The following is a 23,782-nucleotide window of genomic DNA, read 5'->3' on the forward strand; positions in this document are numbered from 1 at the left end:
TTAAATTCACAAATAAATTTTCTAATTTTGTTTATCTCCCTCTTTGTGTACATACATATACACATATGTATATATTTGTGTATGTGTATCAATTTGAAAGTAAGTTGCAGATTTCATGACCCTTCACACCCAAATACCTTAGCTTGTACCTCCCAGAATAAGGACATTTCACCCACAATACCAATATCACTCCTAAAACAATGAACATTAATATAATAATGTCATCTAACATACAATCCCTATTCAATTTTTCCCTATTATCCCCCTAAATGTCTTTCAGAGCTTAAAAAAAATCCAGAATCCAATCAATTGGGGCGATACTATGAGACCTTGTGAAAATCCTCATCCTCAACAATGTTTCACTTGATGGTTCTGGATGATTCTTGAATGAATTAATACATTTTCTGATTTTATCAATGTTTCTACATTTGTTAGCTAGCATTCTTCCAGCCTTACCATCTACCATCCCTTTCTCTCTTTGAGTATCACTGTGAACAGTAATACTATGAACTCTTCTAATCCATAGTTTTGATGCTTAAATTACCCTAAATTTGGCCAATGGAAAACCCTTCAAGCCGGTTCCTGTTTTCTGTCTGTGGTTTCTGGCACAAGATACCTGGAGCTCACCTTGTACATGTCCTGCCCCAGACCTAGAATCAGCCACGGCTTCAAGGACCTACTTACACGATGAATAGGTCACACATCCACACAGTTCAATTCTCCAAAGAGTCACAAAGTGTACAGTACATTCTCCCTCCATCTCCACCTCTCCCTTCACAGACAGCAAATGTTATTAGGTTTTTGTGTATCCTTCCAGAGATAGTTTGTATAATAAAGGCACAAATATTCTTACCTTCTCCCAACGTTTTAACTGAAACATCGTCAGATTTTGAAAGACGCCTATGACCCCAACCCAAAAAGGTCAGAAACCTTTAGGTTAAGCCCTAATTGTTTCAGATGAGAAAAGCTCAGGGAGGGTGACTTGAAAAGTTGTATTGAGGACACTCACATGTTATTCCCTGGACTTGAAATGTTAGTTCCTCTCTAGGCTCCTAGACACCTACTCATTTTTCAAACATCACTTCCTTGAGGAACACTTTCTCTTCCTTAACACGTCTCCCTCACCCAACTAGGTGGTGTCCGCTTGTTATAAGGTTTCAGGTTATCACGTACTTCTCCTTCCTAGCACATATATAAGTCAGTGTATTAAAATTTGTTTCCTGCCACTGCGAGGACAGGAACTACATCTGTTCTGTTCACTGCTGGCACACAGTAGTTGCTCAACAAAAAAAGTGCGGACTGAAACTTGAACTCAGGCCATCCGGCTTCCAGCCCACTCTTCCTACTGCCTTCCCACTGCAGTCGGAGAAATAATCCCAAGATGTAAATAAAAATTCTCAATAGAAAAAGCCGGGAAGTTTTTTCATTTCCACCATTAATGGAGGACCTTGGCAGAAACCGCTCACCGCGAGGTGTGACGGCCGCAGGAGGGCGTCAATCAAGAGAATGCCCCCTTGCCCCGCAGGCGAGTGGAGCCGCACAGAGCTGAGGCCACACCGGGTAGCGCGTCACAGCTTCAATAGCAAACACGTGCAAAAAGGGAAAGCGGGGCTGCGCGCAGCTGCGATCCCCCAGGACCCGGGGATAGGGGACAGGGAGCAGCCCCCACTGGGTCAGAGAAGACTGCACAGCTTCTGCCTGGCGCCGTAGGATCCAGGCCTTCCCTTGATTCCTGCCCGAAGGGACTTCTGCCAGCGTCCCCGGGGAAGTGGCTGAGTCCCGGAGCCCACAGATGAAACGGGCTAGAGAGCAAGAGTCCGCAGCACCTTAAGTCTAATCGTCCTTACCACGCTGGGACGCAGGCAAGGGCCGTGGATCTCTCTCCTTGGAGTTGCCCCAGGAACCCAGGGCACTCTCTCCCGCTACGAGCACTCCCGAGACGCCCAGGGCAACAGCCAATGCTACCGTTACTCCAGGGAGCGCGCTGACCACGGAGGGTGCTCTCAGGCCTGCGAAGGCGCGGCCCGACCAGGGGCCTCTACGCCTGCGGGCCCCGAGTCCAGTCGCCCTTTGCCTGGGCCGGCTACCGCCTCCCCGGTCCTGGGCCTGGACCAGTGCCCCCGAGTTTCGGCGGAGATGCCTCGCCGCCGGGGCTAGGGCCGCTTGAGGCCGCCTTCCAGGCAGCTGCTTGCCTCGCGCCTCGCCTGACGGACGCGGCCCTGGGCTTCCTTCGAGGGCGTCGCGGGGCAGGGTGCCTGGAGCCCCGAGCGTCGGCGGCGAGGGTACAGCCGGGCTTAGGGTCCTAAGAGCCTGGGAGCAAGCGCGTCCCAGGGTCGGGGACCTCGGCCGGCGGGGGCGGGCCAAGGGTGGGGGCGGGAGACGGCTCCGGGGGCTCCGCGCCATTGGACGCAGGGCCCAGCGGCAGGAGGGGGCCAGAGAGCGCGGCCCCACCCCGCAGTCGGCAGAGCCTATAGCCGGGAGCGCGGAGCGCGGATAAATGTAGCGCCCCGGCGCGGGCGGCAGCTCTCCGAGGGCCCGGAGCGCGGCGGAGCCATGCAGTACCCGCACCCCGGACCGGCGGCAGCGGGCGCCTTGGGGGTGCCGCTGTACGCGCCCACGCCGCTGCTGCAGCCAGCGCACCCGACGCCCTTCTACATCGAGGACATCCTGGGTCGCGGGCCCGCCGCGCCCACCCCCACGCCCACGCTGCCGTCCCCCAACTCCTCCTTCACCAGCCTCGTGTCCTCCTACCGGACCCCGGTATACGAGCCCACGCCGATCCACCCCGCCTTCTCGCACCACTCCGCCGCCGCGCTGGCCGCCGCCTACGGACCCGGCGGCTTCGGGGGCCCTCTGTACCCCTTCCCGCGGTCGGTGAACGACTACACGCACGCCCTGCTCCGCCACGACCCCCTGGGTAAGGCGGCCGGGGTCATGGCGGGGCCGAGCCCGGGCGGCGGCGAGAAAGGCGCCACCCGGCAGGTGGCAGCGCCCAGGAGGCGGCGGGGGCGGAGGGGAGGCAACAGAAAGTTGTGGCAAAAGCGATTGAAAAGCGGCTGTCGGGCGCGCGCGGGGGACGGCAGGCGCGGGCCCCGGCGGCGGGCAGCCCAGTCTGCCCGCACCATGACTCAGATTGGTTTTCCTGCACCTTGCAGGCGTCGGGGCGCGCGGGCCCGGGCCGGACCTCGGGCGCTGCCGCTGGGGCCGGCAGCTGGAGGAGTCCTGGGGTCGCGTGTCGCCCGGGTGGGTTCCCTTAGCTGGAGGGACTGGGAAGGGAGAGCCAAAGCGCCCCGGGCCGCCCCCGCGGGGCAGGGATAGCTGCCGGGCCGGGGTGGTTACGGGGCTGGACCTGGTTCAACAAGCTTGTGCAGTGAAAGAGCCTGACCCTTTCCGTTCATACAGGAAATCTTGAGTTCTCGATAGGAGTAAATCTGGTTTCAGAAGCTGTTAAGTGTTTTCCTGGCTGCATGAAGCAGACCCTTCCCCCGGAGTAGTGCACGCTGCTGATTATTTTATCGACATCCTCAATACAGACAAATTCAGGAAACACTCGACTTCTGATAGCCGGGATCCGTTTTTCTGATATTGTTCATTTCCTCTGTGTGGGATGTGACTTTATGGCAGCTAAAATAACCAGTTGCTTCCCCTTTTTTTTTTTTTGAGGCTGTTTTGCCCCAGTCTGAATCCTGACGTAAGCAAAATCTCGAAAAAACAACATTGCCAACTTTAAAAGCATTTAGCGCAGGCCTGCAGACCCACGGACAGACGGACGGACTGACCCACACGTCTTTGGAATAGGAAGGGCAGCGCGGACACGTTGGCCGTATAGAGTTTGCGGGACTTGTCCCCTCAGTGAGTGGCCTAAGAAATAAGCCACCCGTGATCTGCACTCCGGGTGGCCCTTGGTGCCCCCGGCTAAATAAAACAGGGCTCCTTGCCTTGGGCCACCAGGGTTTTAAAATCTACTCTGTTATTGGCAGCCTCTGCAGGCACCCTGGAGACAACTAACATATTAATTAATTGACATTTTAATGTCATCAGTATTATGGTGTGGTCCCTCACTCAGTTCTCCACCTTCCTTTCTCATCGCTAGAGAGATTTGGGGGGGATTATATTTTAGTTCTTTTTTTTTTTTTTAAGTTATTGTGTTTTTGATTCCATTCCTGAGGGTTTGATGGCGCAGGCCCGGTGCGGCTCTGTTTGCCTTCTGGGCCGGAGGGGGACCCTCAGCCAGGCCGAGCCTGGGGGCAAACGTTTTCACAGAGCGCGCCCTGGGTTTCCTTGGGTTACTGCTGGGACTGTGCAGGAGGAAGCAAAGGGTTTTTCGAGATAGACCAACAGGAAACACATTGACGGAAATGTTGCCATAGCCCACGGGGTGGCTCTAACTGGCCGCCCCCACCGGCCGGGTGTGAAATCAGAGGAGGCCCGGCGCCCTCCAGCCAGGATGGGAAGCTCCACGCGCCCTGAAGCTTGCTCTTGGGCCGGAGGGCTTCCGTTGTAGCCAGGCCGCTGGACCCTGGTAGCAACGCCTTGGCTAGTGTGACAGGCCCACTCTTCCCCAGCCTAACGGATATTTGGAAAGTGCGGTTCACCAAGGGAGAGGACCTCTCTGCAGGCCCTCTAGACTAAAAAAGTTGTGTATAAATTTTGAGAGCTACTGATTAAAGAGGGTCATGGTATTTTAAGCTCAACCTAGAGTCGGTGTTCTTTTGGGGATCAAAATGATTGTATCTAGCCATGGATGTGATGGTGGTGTGTGTCTTTGAGCATACACGTGTGATCTTTGTGCACATGCCATGTAGATGTGTGACTTTGGATGTTCCTGTGTCTGTGGGTATGATGTGTATTGGTGGGAGCGTGTTGGGTCCACGTCTCAGGAGGTATACGTGAATGTGTCTGCTTGAGTGTCCCATAGCCTCCCCTCCCATTCTTTGTCATCCCCAGTGCAGGCAGGGCCGGGGTGGGCCACGCCGCTTCAGGGCCCTCACTAAGAAGCGGCCCTCACTAACCGTCGCTTTTGCCCGCAGGCAAACCCCTGCTCTGGAGCCCTTTCCTGCAGAGGCCTCTGCATAAAAGGAAAGGCGGCCAGGTGAGGTTCTCCAACGACCAGACCATCGAGCTGGAGAAGAAGTTTGAGACCCAGAAATACCTCTCCCCGCCCGAGAGGAAGCGTCTGGCCAAGATGCTGCAGCTTAGCGAGAGGCAGGTGAGCTCGCTCGCGGGGCGCAGGCAGGCTCCTGGGGCGTGGGTCGCGGGGCAAAAGGGAGACAGTGGAGCCACAGGGAACTTTGGCGCGCCTGGATCGCTATTTGGCTCAGCAGCTCCTGAACGGCTTCTCCCCGCCTCCCCAGGTCCCTCGGGATTCTGGGCTCTTGGCAAGTTTTCTTTCTGTCTTTCCTGTAGGTCAAAACCTGGTTTCAGAATCGACGCGCTAAATGGAGAAGACTAAAACAGGTATTGACATGGCTCTGTTTCTATGGAAATAAATATTTTTATCATGTTATCTCAATGCGAGGCCTGTTACAGGTTGTATGCAAAAGTCATTTGAGGGACTATTTAACCTCTTCACCTTGATTAAAAAGGCAAATAGTCCTGCTGAAATTCAGGATGAGTTGTTCAGGCGGCAGTAATGCTAAAAGCACCTAATGCGGTTCCTATATCAATTATGCTTGGGTTTTCACACACTGGCTAGTAAAACTCCCAGCTAATTGTTTTATAAACCCCATATGTTGTTTATCTAATTAACGCAGGAAAGATAAAGTAATTGACAGTAAATGACTTAAGCAGTTATCTTTGGGAGAAAATTGTTTCTTTTATTTACACAGCCACAATAAAACTAGGCAGAGCTCAAGGGTAAATATAAGGAAATAAACACTTTTAAGTCTTGTTTGCACTGTTTTTTAGAAGAATTAAATATCAAAGTGTTAAAAAATTATTTTCCCTCTAATTCTAGCTCTTAAAATGAATATAAAAACAGTAAGAGAATATCCAAGCCTGTTTGAAAGGCAGCTTAAACTTTCTAACAGTCTTTCTTCCAATGACCTTGTTACGCAATATGTGATAAAAAGTAAAGGCTAATTCAGTTTTTAAAGAAGCTCTGTTGACTTAAAGCTAAAGATTTGTTTTTGATGTCCTAATCTGGATGTCTTCTCCAAAGTTATCTGACAAATGCTGAATTTTTCATTTGCCAGTCTATATACGGTTTATAATAAATGAGATATTTTTGAAACAATAATGAGTGGGGAAATTGAAAGCAGCGTGCATTTTAAAATTTAGCGATAAATTTCAGATTCCCTCTCAATATCTGATCTTGTGACTTGTTACATAGTTGTAAGCTTGGTAAATCTATTATTCTATAGTCTGGCTTTAGAAAAAAAAACTTTAGCAGTATATCATAATATTTCTTCATAGTGTCTATGTGCATTTTAGACAAAAACAGGATTAAAAATTTACTAACTTATTTGGTTCTTGGTCAAAGGTAGTTTACCAGGGACTTTAAAAACAGTGGTTCCTATGTAATATGGGAATATTTTCCAGAAATTTCCTCCAGATTTTAAGTAAATTATATTTGTCTCTCTTTCCAGTTAGCAACATTCTTCCAGTTCTGCATTTTTTCTTTGCCATGATTGTGTAACTTGCTACACATATTTATGTGTGTATATGTTTGTGAACTTACTCCAGAAAATGCATAAAAAAAGGATTCAATCTAATAATTTTGAAACTTTATCCTTAATTCACTATTTAGCATTCATATTTTTTAAATGTCTGAAGACTTTGTTAATTGGCAAGGTTTAAATATTTGAAGAATAAAGATAGTGTGTATCTGTAGTGATCTAATTTCTTTTTCTCCCTAAACTTTTAAGAACCTTGAGACCATGGGTCTGGGCTGGAGTTAAGCCTTCATCTGACATAACACATTTACATTTATATTTGTGATTGGCTGCTCTTATCTGGCAAGAGTATAATCTTTCTCTGAACATGACAGGAATTTTATTTCTTCCAAAGTGAGAAAGAAGCACAAGTATGTATTTTCTGAATAAAAATATTATACCTGAAAGCAGTTGATAAGCTAAGAATTAAAAAGATGGTAGAAGATGAAAAGACATTTGATTTATGTCTCTCACTTCTTCATATCTCATGATCCCACCAATCTCCATTTTCATCCTCTTCATTCAGGAGAACCCTCAAAACAATAAAAAAGAAGAACTGGAAAGTTTGGACAATTCCTGCGACCAGAGGCAAGACAGTGAACAGAATAAAGGTGCTTTGGATAGCTCTCAATGTTCGCCCTCCCCTGTCTCCCAGGAAGACCTTGAATCAGAGATTTCAGAGGATTCTGATCAGGAAGTGGACATCGAGGGGGATAAAGGCTATTTTAATGCTGGATGATGACCACTGACATTGGCATGTTTAGAAAACTGAGCTTTGGAATAACATTTGCTACAGAAAATCTCCATAGATGAACCGGAAAACAATATGAGAAAGGGAATCAATTTTGGGTATTCTGGAAACCTAAAATGTGTGGTGCACTGGCTAAATAACAAACACATTGAAACCTTAATTTTGACTTAAATAGTTTATGAACTGATTTTAGATTGTATGATAAAGGGACTCTTCACTGATTAAATTCACCCCCTTTTTAAAAAGTAACTTGTTTTTTCTATTTATAAAAAGTAATTTTGAACTTTTTTGTTAAATTTTTAAGTTATAACTTTAAAGATTTTAATAGGAATTTCTTGAATGATTTTTCTATAACCTGTTTCTACATCCCACTTAATGGAAAAGTAAAGGGACATCCCAAATCCAGAGGTATGCCTTGGAAAGGGGGCCCACAATTCAGGCAGCCTTGTAATATTTTAAAGGAAACATTCCTTACTTTTTTGTTACATTCTTACACTGCTGCCTTAAATCCAAAACCATCTCAGAGCTCTTGTCTCGGGGATGTATGTGTTCTTTTCGTCAGAGAGATATATAATCAATATAAGTTGATAATCTTAAATGCTTGTTTTGCACTGTCACTTAGAACCTGTTTGACCAAGGTGTTAAGGGGATAGTACAGTCCAGTTCAAGCAGAGAAACTGACTCATCAGTGACTAAAATTAATCACAGATGAACTAGAAGTAGCAGATTAATTAAATGTAAGTAGATTGTAGATATTGTGTTTTATATTAAACAGTGTTTATAATGTGTGTATATATAATTGTTCACTGTAAAAAAGACATGGCCAAAATGGTTTGTTTGTTTTTTTAAATGAGTCACTTGTATATAAAATAAATCCGCCGGTGGGATGACTGACCTCTTTGGACCCCTCATTCTTCGATTAAAACAAACCCACACCTTTTCTTCCAGCGCCTGGGGTGACTGGCGCGGTGCTGGGCGCTGGGGCCGGGGCTGGGGCGTGGGGGCCGGCGCAGGAGCGTCTGGCGGTGCGTCTCGCCGGCGCTCCTGCGGCTCGTGGCTCCTGGCGTCCTGGGGGCGCGGTTCTGGCGCTGGCACCTGAAAGGTAGATGTGAGCCTTTCCCCGGGAGTTTGCTGGGGGTTGGCGGGGGACGGGGAGTGGTGTGTGTGTGTCTGGAGCAGCGGAGGTGGCTCCCGCCTGCAGACCCCGAGCCCCGGGCGCGCCAGGCGGCGGGAAGGGAAGAGCAGCTGCGCCGCGGCGGAGCGCGGGGGCCGCCGAACGCCATCGATTCACCTTGGCTGGCCGGGCAGCCCGGGCCGCCGTCCTTGACCCGCGTGAGTCAACACTGCGTCATCCTTTGGCTGCCGAGCCCGGGTTGGGGGTCCGCTTAGGGGGAGGGGAGTACTTTGTGACAGGACAGCGGTTCTCCCTCTTCAGCGAGCTTCAGAATCACCGGCAGAGCTTGTTGGAACTCATTGCCCTCCCCATCCCCCGAGTTTCTGATTTGGGCAGGTCTGGGGTGGGCCAGGGAATTTACACTTCTAACAAGTGCCCAGGTGTTGCCCAAGCTGCTGGTCTGGGGCTCTAAGGTGCTTCTTGTGTGGAAAAAGCAGGTGGGACCCGCGTTCACCCCTCACTCCCTCAGCTGCTCCCCTCCTGCCGACAGTTCCTGCCAGTGTGGGAACAGGAGGGTGGCAGCGTTGAGGAGGACGAGGGGAGGTGGGCGCAGGGCTCCTGGCTGAGGGGAGGGAGCAGGGCTGAGAAAGAGGTATTGTGAGGGGAGGAATGAAGTGCTGAGCTGGGGGTGGGTGTGGAGCTGAGAGGAAGGGTGGGCTGAGGTTTCTGACCGGCCGGGTATTGCCAGCCCAGCTGCTTGCCTACTTGGGGCCGTCAGGTTCCTGACATTCCAGGAAACGAAGAGCCAGATCTGGGAGGGGGGAGTCCAGAAATCTCTTCCTCAGATTGGGATTGACATATACACGCTACTATATATAAAACAGGTAACTAATAAGGACCTCCTGTGTAGTACAGGGAACTCTACTCAATACTCTGTAATGGCCTATATGGGAAAGAATGGATATATGTATAACTGATTCACTTTGCTGTACACCTGAAACTAACACAGCGTCGTAAATCACCTACACTCCAATAAAAATGAAAAAAAAAAAAAAAAAGAAAGAAATCCCTTCCTCTAGCCTGGGCCTCCATGGAGGCCTCTAGTTATTGTGGAGTTGGGTGCCTCTGGGCTGGGGTCCTGGGAAGGAATGCCTCTGCCCCTGGCCTGGCTTGACCAGGGCTGTGGCTTCCCAGACATGAGCACTCAGATGAAGAGAGTGAAAAAGTCGTTGCACTTAGGGGGTTGTCACACCCTGCCTCCTTAGATTCCAAGAAGGCCCATGGAATTACCTGTGAATTTTATTTATTTATTATTTATTTATTTTAATAATTTTTTCCATCAAACTTGCTATATTGCTACTTTCAGATAATTCTTTTTTTTAAAAAAATAATGAACAGGGGACTCCTTTTTAGGAAACATTTATTTATTTATTATTTATTTTATTTATTTATTTTGGCTGCACTGGGTCTTAGTTGCGGCACGCGGGATCTTCCTTGCGGCGTGCAGGATCTTTTTTTAGCTGTGGCAAGCGGACTTCTTAGTTGTGGCATGCATGTGGGATCTAGTTTCCCAACCAGGGATCGAACCCAGGCCGCCTGCATTGGGAGCGCAGAGTCTTACCCACTGGACCACCAGGGAAGTCCTTACCTGTGAATTTTAATTCCTGAGAAAATTTGTACTGGGTCCTGAAGCAGAGAGGTGTGCATTGGCCTGGAAGTTTAAAGATTTGGGTTGGAGTTTTAGTTCTTTGCCTCAGTTCTTTCATCTATTGAATGAAGATGGTCTAGTTGATCTACATGACCCTTACCAGCACCCCAATTCCCAACTCAGTTCTCCTCAATGTCGGAGCCCAAAGTAGGCATCCAGTGGGAGGGTCTCCTTTCCCCTCATCTGTAGGCTCCAGGCTCCCTGTCCCTGCCTGACAGGTTTCATCAAGGTTTCAAAGGTCATAGTCAGTCTCATTTGAAAAGAGGACTGTCTGTATCAGAGTTTGGGGAGAACAGGAGGCTTATGGGCCTAATATTGAATTAAAGCAATCCTGAAATCTGTGTGTGTGTGTGTGTGTGTGTGTGTGTGTGTGTGTGTGTATTTCACTCCTGGAGATAACCTCTGGTTAATGTTTATTCTTGAGAATAACTGTATCATGACTATGAAGCAGAGGAATACAGGTTTATGTATTGATTGGCACTAGAAAAATTGAGGAGTGAAATCTTGTTTTAAAGTAGACAATCCCTGAAACCAGGCCATTTTCCAATTTAAAGCTATTCCCAATTCTCGTCAAGTTGATCACGTTCTGAATCTAAACATGTCCTTAAGAATCCACAGCATGTTACCTGGAGGAAGTACAGTATTTTCAGGACACAGGTTGGCATTAACTGTTTTCTAAAGTGCCCCATTGCAGATTGCCAATGAGTATTTACAAATTCTTCCTACAATCCAGGCATTTTTCATTTGTTTGTCTTTTGGCTATTTCATGTTGAAGCAGCATGTATGACCTTTACAGCACAACTCCTGTCTTGTTTTTAACTCTTTTTATCAGGAGATTCAACTTGAAAACGGTTATCATTTAGCAGAAAGACAAACAGAAAAGCACATTTTTGTAAGCAAAACGTTAATGATTGGAAGAATTGCCCTAATTTCACCATGACAGTGTGTGATTAATCCCCTGGGTCATGTACTTATACTTTAAGTTATTCAGTTCGTCAGTCTTTGATATTCAGAACCCTTTCTAACTTAATAGGATATTGATTTTGTTGGATGATGTACTTTGACTCTTTAAACAACATCACTTTTAGGAATGACTAGGCTGCTGTGTAGTATTTTATTTAGAGAACTGTTGCATAAGGTTTCTTTTTCTTACTTTTTATGGTTTTCTCAGGGTGAAGGCTGATAAGACATCTTGTGGGAAAAGAGGAAACCATCTCTGATAGTGAAAGTACCTATTCTCTTTCAACATTTCTGACAAGCTTTTTTCTGTGTGTGGTTTCATTGTTGTGAATATTCATTTTAGTTAATGGGGGCAGGGCAGGGATTTAAGAAAATGTATCTAGACTTGGGGGAAATGCATTTAGCTGGGGACGGAATACACTTACCAAAAATCCCCATTTCAGTTATACTGCCTTGGGGAAGACGATGGGAACTCAAAATCTCACCCTTTTGATTCTTCTTTAAAATCTAATGATTTTAAAATCTAATGCTCCTCTAAATCTGTGATTGGAGGTGATATTTATGTGAATACTGACAGCATGGGACAAATGTGGAAAACTAAACAATCACTCATGATGCTTCTAATTAGGAGTTTGGTATCTCGTAGTAAAAATAATCAGATGTTGTACTAACATTTACTTTTCATCCCTTTGGGTTTCATGAAATTCCAGCTGGAATCTCTATATAATCTGATTTTATCCCTTGATACTTTTTTTTTTTGTATTGTTGTTGAATCCGAATGAGAAGCACTTTGGAGATTCCTCCCACCCACCAGTATACCTGAGGTCCAAGGTCTACAGAACATTAGCTACCCCTTCAGATATGGCTGTGGGGAACCCTACTCAGGAATCTTACCGTTGTGGATAGAGCAGGGCTGGAAGTAAGGCAGACGAGTCCCCTCCACCTCCCTTGCTGGTTGGGGGCCTTGGGCTCAATTCTCAGCCTCAATTCCTCGAGAGGTGGGCGGCTCACCTGAGAGGAGGCATCAATACCTGGCACACAGTGGGCGCCAAGTGTCAGCCTGAAGAGCTAGAAAGCCCCCACTGAGTCCCTTCTTTTGAAGCAGCTCTTTGATTCGCAGTTGCAGGCGGGAAACCTCTTCAGTCGGATGTACACAAATCTCTCCAGACAATAGAGAGGGCCGCGGGGAGGAGACCCTGGGGCTGGAAAAGGCATTTCCTGTCTGCGGAGAATCTTGACTTTGGAGCATCCGGCGGTAGCCGCGAGGTTTTCGAGGCGGCCGAAAACTTTCTCGTGTGGCTGCTTAAAAAAGTCACTGCCAATTTCAGTCACTGCGATTTTCTCGATGAAAGCTAAGGAGATAACTTCTCACTTAAAAATTTTTTTTAAACATTAGAATTTTTTTTTTCTAATTTGGAAGGGGAGTTTGGTATTATTCAAAATCTTAAAAATTCAAAAATCTCATCACCCATCTCATCACTCCATAACACTACGACAAGAAAGGGTTAACGGTAACCTCATCCCTGCCCGACCCCCAATTCATAGGTACTGGCAGGAAGAGAAATACCTATTCAGTTTGTCTCCATTAAACTTGTTTATATTTTTCTTTTGTAGTTTATGTCCTTTATCCCTCCTCACCTCTCCACTTTTTAAAAATTTATTCCCTTTTACAACCTTCCCCCATTTCCTCCATCTCAAGATTCCTCTTCCTCATTCAGTTTATTTCCCCATTAAGAATAGAAAATGGGGCTTCCCTGGTGGCGCAGTGGTTGAGAGTCTGCCTGCCGATGCAGGGGACACGGGTTCGTGCCCCGGTCCGGGAAGATCCCACATGCCCCGGAGCGGCTGGGCCCGTGAGCCATGGCCGCTGAGCCTGCGCGTCCGGAGCGAAAAAAAAAAAAAAAAGAATAGAAAATGACTAGTTTCAATTCTTTAGGGGTCACAATTAGGCCTAAGATTTTCTTCAAATATATAGAAATTTTCAGCTTTCAGGTGAAAATCCTAAGTTTGAGGGCGATGTTGCTGGAGTCCTAATACACTGCCCCCATCCCTCCAAGGACAGTTCTTTTAGTTTAGCTTTTTATTTATTTTCTTTTTGAGCCAGGATAAGCAATAATAGTGATAATAATAATCAAAAAGTAATAATACTTGTGTCCCCAGGGGTCAAGCATTTGTGCACTGGGGGGTAGTGGAGGTGCCCAAGAGGTGGTGCAAAGGGTAGGCTCAGGATGCCCTGGCAGAGCCTTCCAGAGGTCCTAACACAGAGGCAAGTAGATGGAGTGCTGTTCTAGGGAGAGAGAGAATCAAGTTCACAGACCTGGAAGGGAAGGAGGGCAGGGAATAAGTATGACTAGAATCATCAGAGGTGTTTGGGTTCCAGCATTTGGAAAAAAGGATTATGGACTGCATTCTCCCTTTCCAGTCACACAGATCTCTTTGCTTTTACTTTTGCACTTTCCTCCATCTGGAACTCTCCTTCCCCAGACATTCTTCTGGCTGGCTCCCTTGCCTCCCTCAGGCTTCGCCTTCCCTAGCCATCCTGTTTAAAATCACAACTCCCTCTTCCCTATTCCCCTCCCACAAGTTAATGTTCTCTATTTCCCTTATTACAATTGGATATCATATTTCAACTTATTTATTTATTACTTATTTGTCTCTCAATGAAATGTTATTGCCGCAGCAAAGGAATTTTTATCTGTTTTGTCTGTTACCGTGTATCTCCAGCCTGACACAGAATAGGTGCTCCACAGTATGTGTTCAATGAATGAATGAAGGAACATATATTGAGCACTTACTGTGCATTGAATATCATATGAGTCCTTCACATAGTTTATATCATTTAATTCTCACAAAAATCTTCTGAGGTGGCTACTGTTATCACCCTGTTTTCCTGACAAGGAAACTGTCACCGAGAAGTTAAGCCCAAGACCTCAATTACTGTACCGGTCAATGTTGTAATGTGAAGTTCCTCATTTAATCTTTTGTACCCTTGAAAAGGTATCAAGCCAAGTCTAATTCTAGATGTAAGAAGAGAGTTGAGGGGTTTTGTTCATTTTATGTAATTTTTTTGTTTTAATTCAAGTCCAGCATTAAATCTGGAAGGGATTACCACACAGTATAGGGGTTGTGAAGCTTCTGTGTGTATAGCACATTATTCTGTTACACAAGAAACTAATAAGCTGACTGGAGCACCATTTCCAGTTTTCTGGGGAAATGAGCGTTATAAAATACACTTTAGGAATTCCCTGGCAGTCCAGTGGTTAGGACCACGTCCACTGCAGGGTGCCCGAGTTCGATCCCTGATCGGGGAACTAAGATCTCGTAAGCTGTGAGGTGCGGCCAAAAAAAAAAAAACAAACCACTTTATATCTGTTAAAGTGTTTAAAAAAATATCTGTCCCTGGCTTATGTTATTTGGTGTTTCCATTATATAAACTGTCTAGTATCATTACATTTCTTCTTCATTTGATCCACTGATGCATGTTCCACAAAGGCCTCTGAACATAGAGCAGCTCAGTGGCTTACTATGGGGTCCCCAGCATCTAGCACTGGGCTTGGCATGCAGTAAAGTTTTTTTTTTTTTTTTTTTGATGTGGACGATTTTTAAAGTCTTTATTGAATTTGTTACAATATTGCTTCTGTTGTTTATGTTTTTTGGTTTTTTGGCCAGGAGGCATGTGAGATCTTAGCTCCCTGACCAGGGATTGAACCCACACCCCCTGCATTGGAAGACGAAGTCTTAATCACTGCACCGCCAGGGAAGTCCCATGCAGTAAGCTTTTAATAAATATTGTACTGTAGAATGAAAATGAAAACCACGTGCCCTCCCCAGCGGAAAGGAGAGACATTTCCCCTCCTCCCCAAGCCTTGCACTCTCATTATATTTCCTATTCCTTGACCATCAGAAGTATAGCTTGTCTGGATGGCTCCCACAGCACAGTAGAAAGCATAGTAAGGACTGCAAGTACAGGAGAGTCTATGCCAGGCTTGGTCATGGGTGGGAGGAGGACAGGTTTAGGTCTGTTTAGTGCTTTAAACAAGTGCTAAAAGATGTTCTCCCCCCGCTTTTTATGGACATGATTTATTTTTATTTTTAAAATTTTTTAACATCTTTATTAGAGTATAATTGCTTTACAATGGTGTGTCAGCTTCTGCTCTATAACAAAGTGAATCAGTTATACATATACATATGTTCCCATATCTCTTCCCTCTTGCGTCTCCCTCCCTCCCACCCTCCCTATCCCACCCCTCTAGGTGGTCACAGAGCACCGAGCTGATCTCCCTGTGCTATGCGGCTGCTTCCCACTAGCTATCTATTTTAGGTTTGGTAGTGTATATATGTCCTTGCCTCTCTCTCACTTTGACGGACATGAATTTTAAGAGGAAGTGCTTCTGTGGGTTTATATTGGCCATCTTTCCCTTAGATTTGGCAATTTCATTCAATTTCCAATTCACACTTCTCAATTTCAATCAAGAGTTTCATTTAAAATATACCTGGCCTACTGAAAGATGACACCATTCGGGGTAGCCTGTTATTACTACTATTTTTATCAGCATGATCCATTTAGCAAATGGAAGCAGGAAATCCAAATGCTTTTAAATGATTTCTTAAAGTACATGAATTGCAAAGAAACAAATGTAGAAGGAACATAAAATGTGTTTGCTTCACACCCTCGTTCAATGTTTTAGCTTTCCTCAGCAGCTTATGGAGTCTGTATTACTACAGACTTTCCATTAATTTTAAATTAGGCAGACTAATTCAATAAATGTTTAAAAAATGGCCGCTGAGCGCAGGTTCAGATGTCCAGAGGAAGTGGTTTCTTAGACACCTGCCTCCCATGTATTGAGTTGATGGTATGTAGGTGGAAGGGAGTGAGATAGTTATGATGATGTATGGTGCTGTTGATTAGTTAATTGAAGGTAAAATTTTTAGCTTTACCAAGCAATTACCTGATCTCATTAAGGTCTTTAAAATCACCCAAATATGATTTTGCCTGAAGCAGCTGCCCCTTGTTTAGATGTTATTTCAGGCATTAAGAAAAACACAATACTAATGGTAACCAGGGAATTTAAGCCTGCAATTTCTGGAATATATTGTTCTGAATCTTAGCCATTATTGAGTACTATCTGAACATGGGACGCTAAACTATATTTACATTTGTATGGTGTTTTATTTTTCAAAAACTTTTTAAAGTATATGTTTATAAAATATATACTTTTAAACAAATGAAATTTTTAATTTATTTTTATTTTTTTCGGTATGCGGGCCTCTCACTGCTGTTGCCTCTCCCGTTGCGGAGCACAGGCTCCGGACGTGCAGGCCCAGCGGCCACGGCTCAAGGGCCCAGCCGCTCCGTGGCATGTGGAACCTTCCCGGACCGGGGCACGAACCTGCGTCCCCTGCATCAGCAGGCGGACTCTCAACCACTGAGCCACCAGGGAAGCCCAAACAAATGAAATTTTTAATGTTGATTTTATTTTAATTTTTAAGGAAATGTCTTAGTAAAGTATAATTTACATACAAAAAAAGTTCACAAATCATAGGTGTATGGCTCACAAAATGTAGACACCAGGTAACTGGAATCCTTATGATGACATAAAACTACTAGATCCCTAGAAGCTCCTTTTATACCAACTCTGGGTCATTGTGCCCACTTCTGCCCCAAAGGAAGCCACTATCCTGAGTCCAAACAGTGTAGAGTCATTTGTTGATTTTTGAACTTTATATAAATAGAATCATACAGTCCTCTTTTGTCTCTGGCTTCTTTAGTTCACTTTTTTATTTGTAAAATTCACCCACATTATTGTGTGATGTCGTTTGTTCATTCCAAATGCTGTGTAGTAGTTCATTGTATGAATTTTCATGCTACTTTAAATAATCCATCTGAAATTAAAAACTGTACCACAAAGTTTACAAATATTTAAAAACAATAACACTTCACATATTATAACTAGACACTTATTTTTCAAATGACATGATCCATTTGTAATTCTAAGACTCCTAGGTGCTTGGAAAGAAAGAAAGCAGGAAGACCACAGGCATCATCAAGAAGCAAATGACAGGGCTTCCCTGGTGGTGCAGTGCTTAAGAATCCACCCGCCAATGCAGGGGACACTGGTTCGAGCCCTTGTCCGGGAAGATCCCATGTGCCATGGAGAAACTAAGCCTGTGTGCCACAACTACTGAGCCTGTGCTCTAGAGCCCGTAAGTCACAACTACTGAAGCCTGCGCGCCTAGAGCCCGTGCTCTGCAACAAGAGAAGCCACCGCAATGAGAAGCCTGAGCACAGCAATGAAGAGTAGCCACTGCTCGTTGCAACTAGAGAAAGCTCACTAACGGCTACGAAGACCCAATGCAGCCAAAAATAAATAAAATAAATAAATAAGTTTATTTTTAAAAAAAGAAACAAATGATAGCAACCCTTTGCATACCAGGAGGGTTGGGAATATTAGTAACTAAGCTACTGCCTATTTTTTTCCACTCAGGAAAATTAAATTAAAAATTTTTTTTTTCTGAAAACAACTTTCCAAGGTTAATTTATGTTACACATGGTTCATGGTAAGAAAACTAAGTAATAACAAGTCAAATGAGCAAAGAAGAACCTCAAATTTATTTTAATTCTGGACATAGGGTCTCCCAGTAATTATAGTATTTTTATGCAGTAATTTTAGGAATTTTGTTGGCATCCTACTCTACTTTTATGTTCCTTTTACTTTGCAGTTAATGATTATGAAGGTGCCATGAAAAGGTGGCCTGGCTTTGACTCCTGGATTTGCTGTTAAGTAGTGATATGACTTTGGACATATCCCTTACCCTCTCTGAGTCTGTTTCTTCATAATAAAATGAGGGTCTTGGACTGGGTCTTTTTTTTTTTTTTTAGAAAAATTTAAAATTTTATTACTTTTGTTGTTGGTCGTGCTGCACAGCTTGTGGGATCTCAGTTTCCCAACCAGGGATTGAACCTGGGCCATAGCAGTGAAAGCCCGGAATCCCAACCACTAGGCCACCAGAGAACTCCCTGGGTCATTTTTTTCTTTCTTTTTTTTTTTTTTTTTTTTTGCAGTACGCGGCCCTCTCACTGTTGTGGTCTCTCCCGTTGCGGAGCACAGGCTCCGGACATGCAGGCTCAGCGGCCATGGCTCACGGGCCCAGCCGCTCCACGGCATATGGGATCTTCCCGGACCGGGGCACGAACCCGTGTCCCCTGCATCGGCAGGTGGACTCTCAACCACTGCGCCACCAGGGAAGCCCCCCCTGGGTCATTTTTAATGTTGCATTTAACACTAAGATGCTAGGTTTTTCTATTCTGTATCTTTCTAAAGAACACGTTAATCTGTATTTCACTGGTTATACATTTGAGGTGTTGAGGGGGTGGAGGAATCTCTCATTTTACTGGCTCTCTGGTGTTAAGTTCCTGTGCTGGGCTGCTGCTTTTACTTGTACTCGGTAAGGTTGAATCAAGGCTCAGTCTCTTTCAAGGCCTATGACAGCTCACCATAGGGAAGTGTTCTAAGCGAAAATCTTTCTAGTAATTCCCAGACTGGCCATAAAATAATAGAGTATTTAAGTATGCTAATGTTGATTACAATTCTTCCATCAAATTATTAATTCAGCCATTCATTCAGCAAGCATTTATTGAGCACCTACTATGTGCCAGTGGCTATGAGAAGCACTGGGGGTATAAACCTGAATAAGACAAAGTAGTGTGACTTTGAAGACCAGAGAAAACATTCTTTGAATTTCCGATAAAGACAAATATATTTCTATTCCAAGCATAATAATGATTTACTTGCTATATAACAATTCCATACTATTTCAGTTCTTGAGTTTGCCATTACAAAAGCTCTTAACCAAACAATCCATAGCAAAACATTTAATGACTCATGGGCAGTCCAGAGTTCTAAATAACCAACTGAGGCAGTCCTGTTTATAGAATTGCCCCACCAATGTCCTCTTCTTTCCTCATTTTCATCCTGGGCCTCATGTGCCCACTTCTTCCCCCAACATAGTGTGATCAAACGACAATCAAAGCATCCCTAACAAATGACATCATCTGGCATCCCACACCCAGAACTGTAGTCTCTTTGTCACCATTTCCTTTCCATCTTCCCTGACTTCATCCAGGTGACTCCAACTCGGGCAGGTCCACGGTTGGCCAGCTCTCTTCCTTCCTCCTCCTTCCCCTCTGATCCTGCCTTTCCTTCCTTTTCTCACCCTTCTCTTTCTTTTGCTTTAGTTGGAACCAAAATATCCTTCAAGTAAAGTTGAGGAGAGTTGATGTACAATTATGTTGTTTGAAGCCTTTTGCTATTACATGCAATGCTACAATAAATATCTTGCATACGTGTCATTCCTGCTGTAGAATACCTAGGACAAGTTCCTAGAATTGGATTTGCTGGGTCAAGTGATAAGTGCATTTTTAATCTGGATAGATACTGCCAATTCACTCCCTATGTTTTACCATAATTGAGATTATACTGAATGTGCAATTTTATTTCCTGTGTTTAAAATATTTTATGTAAATATGAATATTTTCTTTTATAGATATCATTTTAATGATTGCATGATACAGTATATGTTTATGTAGCAATGCCATATTTCTTAATTCCTAATTGTTGGGTTGTGTACCATTGTTTGTTGCTATAACATTTTCTAAATTGAGCTCAATTTACCTCCATTTCAGTTTAATTCATTCTAGAGCACATTCATAGAGAGTGAGTCAGAGGGATGAATATTTGATAAATATTGTGAAATTATTTCCCAGGAAAGTTCTATTAATTTACATCAGTGGAGAACAAGGCTCATTTCACCACACCTTCGCCAGTGGGGAGTGCTATTTTTCTAATCTTTCTTAATCATACAGGAGGAGAATGATATATTAACTTTATGTTTATTTATTATTATTAAAATGAATTATTTTATATGCTCTTTATTTCTTTTACTTCTTTAGCATATTGTCTTTTGTGGCTTAGTCCTTTCCTTATGGATTTACTTGAACTCTTTATGTTGGAGAATGTGACTTTTTGTCTCATTTATTATAGAAATATTTCTCAGTTTCTAAAATACGTGCTTGTAATTTTGACATGAAAAATTCTGTGTAGTCAAATGTAGCAGTATATTCTTTATGATTTCTTTTATTTCACTTAAGCTTAGAAAGTCTTTCCTCATTTAGAGAGCCAATAAACATCCATGTACATTAAAAAAATTCCCCCTAGGGCTCTCCCTTCCATTCTCCCCCCAGCCCCTTCCCTTTATCTCTACATTTAATTCTTAATCTATCTGGAATTTATTTTGCCCTACAGTATGAGGTGAGGAACCAAATGAAAAATTTCCCTCAAATATCTAACCAATATTCAATAGTCATTCATTCAATAATCCTTGTTTTTTGGCCCTTTTCCTATATTAAATATCTAAAAACATGTTGGTTTCTGGACTAATTACAATATTCTTACAATTTGGTTTCTGTACTTCCTATATTTGTGGCTGGGCTTAAGGACTAGAACTTGTGTTTTGCAGCAGAAGGAAGAGATCTCCTACTCATCCTTAGATATAACCAGCTTTCTCCTTCTTGCAAGGTGTGGGCCAGCGTTTTGAATAAACATCTAGCATCCAGTTCTACCATATCTAGGTCTTCCTGCTCATTATTCTTACACCATAATTCAGCTGAAGGGACTGTCAGACGTACAGAGCACCAGACTGAAGAAGCCCAGAACTTAGGAAGATTTATATGTCTCACTGTCTGAATCATCTGACATGGGGGAGCAGAGGCCCTGCTCTCCAGTCCACTCATATTTTAAATTATACTATTTCAGTGTTGTATTAGGCAAAACCTTAGATTTAAAAAGAATAGCTAACACTTACTGGAGGGTTATATTTTTTTCCATTTCTTCAAATCTTCATTAATGTTCTTAGTAAAGTTAAATATTTTCTAGATATAACTCATACTCAAATTTTGAATTTATTGAGGCAAAGTACGCATGACATGAAGTTAACCTTTGTAAAGTGAACATTCACTTAGTACATTCACAATGTTATGCAACCACCATCTTTATTCTGTTCCAAAACATTTCCATTACTGCAAAATAAAACCCTGTACCCATTAAGCAAGCACTTGTCACTCTCCCTTGCCCCCAGCCCCTGGTACCCACTAATCTACTTTCTGTTTCTATGGGTTTACCGATTGTAGATATTTCATATAAATAGAATAATACAATATGTAGCCTTTTTGTCTAGCTTCTAAAACATTAGCATCATGTTTTTGAGGTTCATCCATGTTGTAGCGTGTATCAATACTTCATTTCTTTTTGTGCCTAATAATATTCCATTGTATGTATATACTACAATTTGTTTATCTATTTGTCAGTTAGTAGATATTTGGGTTGTTTCCACCTGTTGTCTATTGTGAATAGTGCTACTATGAACGTGTGCGTTCACATATTTATTTGAGTACCTGCTTTTAATTCTTTTGGGTATATACCTAGGAGTGGAATTTCTAGGCCATATGGTAATTCTATAACTATTTGTGGAACTGCCAAAATATTTACTCTAGTGGCTGTACCATTTTACATTCCCACCAGCAATGTATGAGGAGTCCAATTTCTCCATCTTCACTGATACTTGTTATTTTCCTTTTTTTTTTTTTGATTATAGCCATCATTGTGGTGTGAAGTGGTATCTTGTGGTTTTGATTTGCATTTCTCTAATGACTGATGATGCTGAGCATCTTTTCATATGCTTATTTGCAATTTATATATTTTCTTTGGAGAAAATGTCTATTCAAGTAATTTTCCCATAAATTGGGTTGCTTGTCTTTTTGTTGTTGAGTTGTAAGAGTTCTTTACATATTCTGGATAAACTAATTATACAGTTTACTACAGGCTTATCAGATATATAATTTGCAGATATTTCCTCCCATTCTCTAGGTTGTCTTTTCATTTTCTTGATAATGTCCTTGGACACACAAAAGTTTTAAATTTTGATGAAGTCAAATCTATCTATTTTTTTCTTTTGTTGCTTATGCTTTTGATGTCATAGCTAAAAAATCCATTGTCAAATCCAAGGTTATAAAGATTTACCTCTATGTTTTCTTCTAAGAGTTTTATGTATTTTGCTTTAATATCTCAGTCACTGGTACATTTTGAGTTAATTTTTGTATATTGTGTGAGGTAGGGGTTCAACTTCATTCTTTTACAGGCAGATATCCAGTTTTCCTGGCACCACTTGTTGAACAGATCATCCTTTCCCCATTGAATGATCTTGGCACCCTTATGGAAGAGCAATTGGCCATAAATGTATGGATATATTTCTGGGCTCTCAATTCTATTCCATTGGTCTATATGTCTAACCTTGTGCTAGTACCACACTGTGTTGGTTACTGTAGCTTTGTGGTAAGTTTTGAAATTGGGAAATGTGACCTTTCCAACTTTTTTATTCAAGATTGTTTTGGCTGAGAGTTTATTACATGCCAGATACTACTATAAACCTTAGCACACATTATGTTATATAATTTGTGTGACAACTTGGTAATGTAACTATTAATATCCACATTTTTCAGGTTAAGTGGTTTGGCCAAGGTTACAGATTTGGTAGTAGATATAGGATTAAAACTAAGATTATCCAACTCCAGAGCCTGCTTTCTTAAGAATTACACATACTGTCTCTGTCAAAGATGAAAGATCACCGGAGCTTAGTAACATTGTTTTCTTTAGGTAAAAGGCTAGAAATCTGTTTGTAATAGTAAACATTTCTTACTTGGTAAGAAATGACCTGGTTACACGGAATAGATATACTGAAACGCACTTTTTTTTTGCATTTAATACTTAATTTTTAAGGTTTGTGACTGCTCAGACAGTTTTGCATCTTCCTCTGCCTTCCTCTTTTTTGTGATCTTATTTTTTTCAGATGGATGTTATTTTCTATTTTGAGAAAATTACACAAATCTGATCTGTTATCACAACAGTTCAAAAGTGGTTCCTGTTGAAACCCTCCACATTGTCAATATTGTGTGCTTCTGTCATTCTCCTTCACAGGACAGGAAACCACTGAGTATGGCTGATGCTCACTAATGTGTTTTGAACTAAATTGTTGTTGAAAGAAATCTTAACCTCCTTAGATGTGTCAGAACAAATATACAAATGAAGATTTTGCCATCATTTGTGTGTATGACATTGAAAGCACATACGCAGTGCTTATTATATTGGCAAGCTGTTTCTACAGCTTTGATGTAGTATTTATTTATTATTTACATTCAGTAAAATTCACTCTTTGCTGTATACTTCTGTGAGTTTTGACGATGCACCATTGTATAACCACTACCACATTCATTGATAGAGAATGGTTCCATCACCCCAAGAAATTTCCTCCTCATCCTGCCCCTCTTCTCACTCCCAATCCCTGGTATCCACTAATTTTCTCTCTGTCCCTGTAGCGTTTCCTTTTCTAGAATGTCATACAAATGGAATCGTACGGTGTGTTGCCTTTTGAGTGTGGCTTTTTTCACTTAGCGTAGTGCATTTTCTATTCATCCATGTTCTTACTTTTAGCAATAGTTAGTTCTCTTACTGCTGAGTAGTATTCCATAGTATGGGTGTGCCATA

At 43.2% G+C, this 23,782-nt stretch overlaps 1 protein-coding gene across 1 annotated transcript; it reads left to right on the forward strand.

Annotated features, from left to right (window-relative positions):
* The first annotated feature begins 2,480 nt into the window (after positions 1 to 2,480).
* On the forward strand, positions 2,481 to 8,302 carry HHEX (hematopoietically expressed homeobox). Its single transcript, XM_060125738.1, has 4 exons — positions 2,481 to 2,917; positions 5,031 to 5,209; positions 5,407 to 5,457; positions 7,180 to 8,302. Exons 1-4 carry the CDS (start codon positions 2,554 to 2,556, stop codon positions 7,390 to 7,392), a joined length of 807 nt encoding a protein of 268 aa, XP_059981721.1. The 5' UTR covers positions 2,481 to 2,553; the 3' UTR covers positions 7,393 to 8,302.
* Positions 8,303 to 23,782: the final 15,480 nt, after the last annotated feature.

This window comes from Lagenorhynchus albirostris, chromosome 16 (assembly GCF_949774975.1).
Source record: "Lagenorhynchus albirostris chromosome 16, mLagAlb1.1, whole genome shotgun sequence".
In the NCBI taxonomy this organism is placed as follows: Eukaryota; Metazoa; Chordata; class Mammalia; order Artiodactyla; family Delphinidae; genus Lagenorhynchus; species Lagenorhynchus albirostris.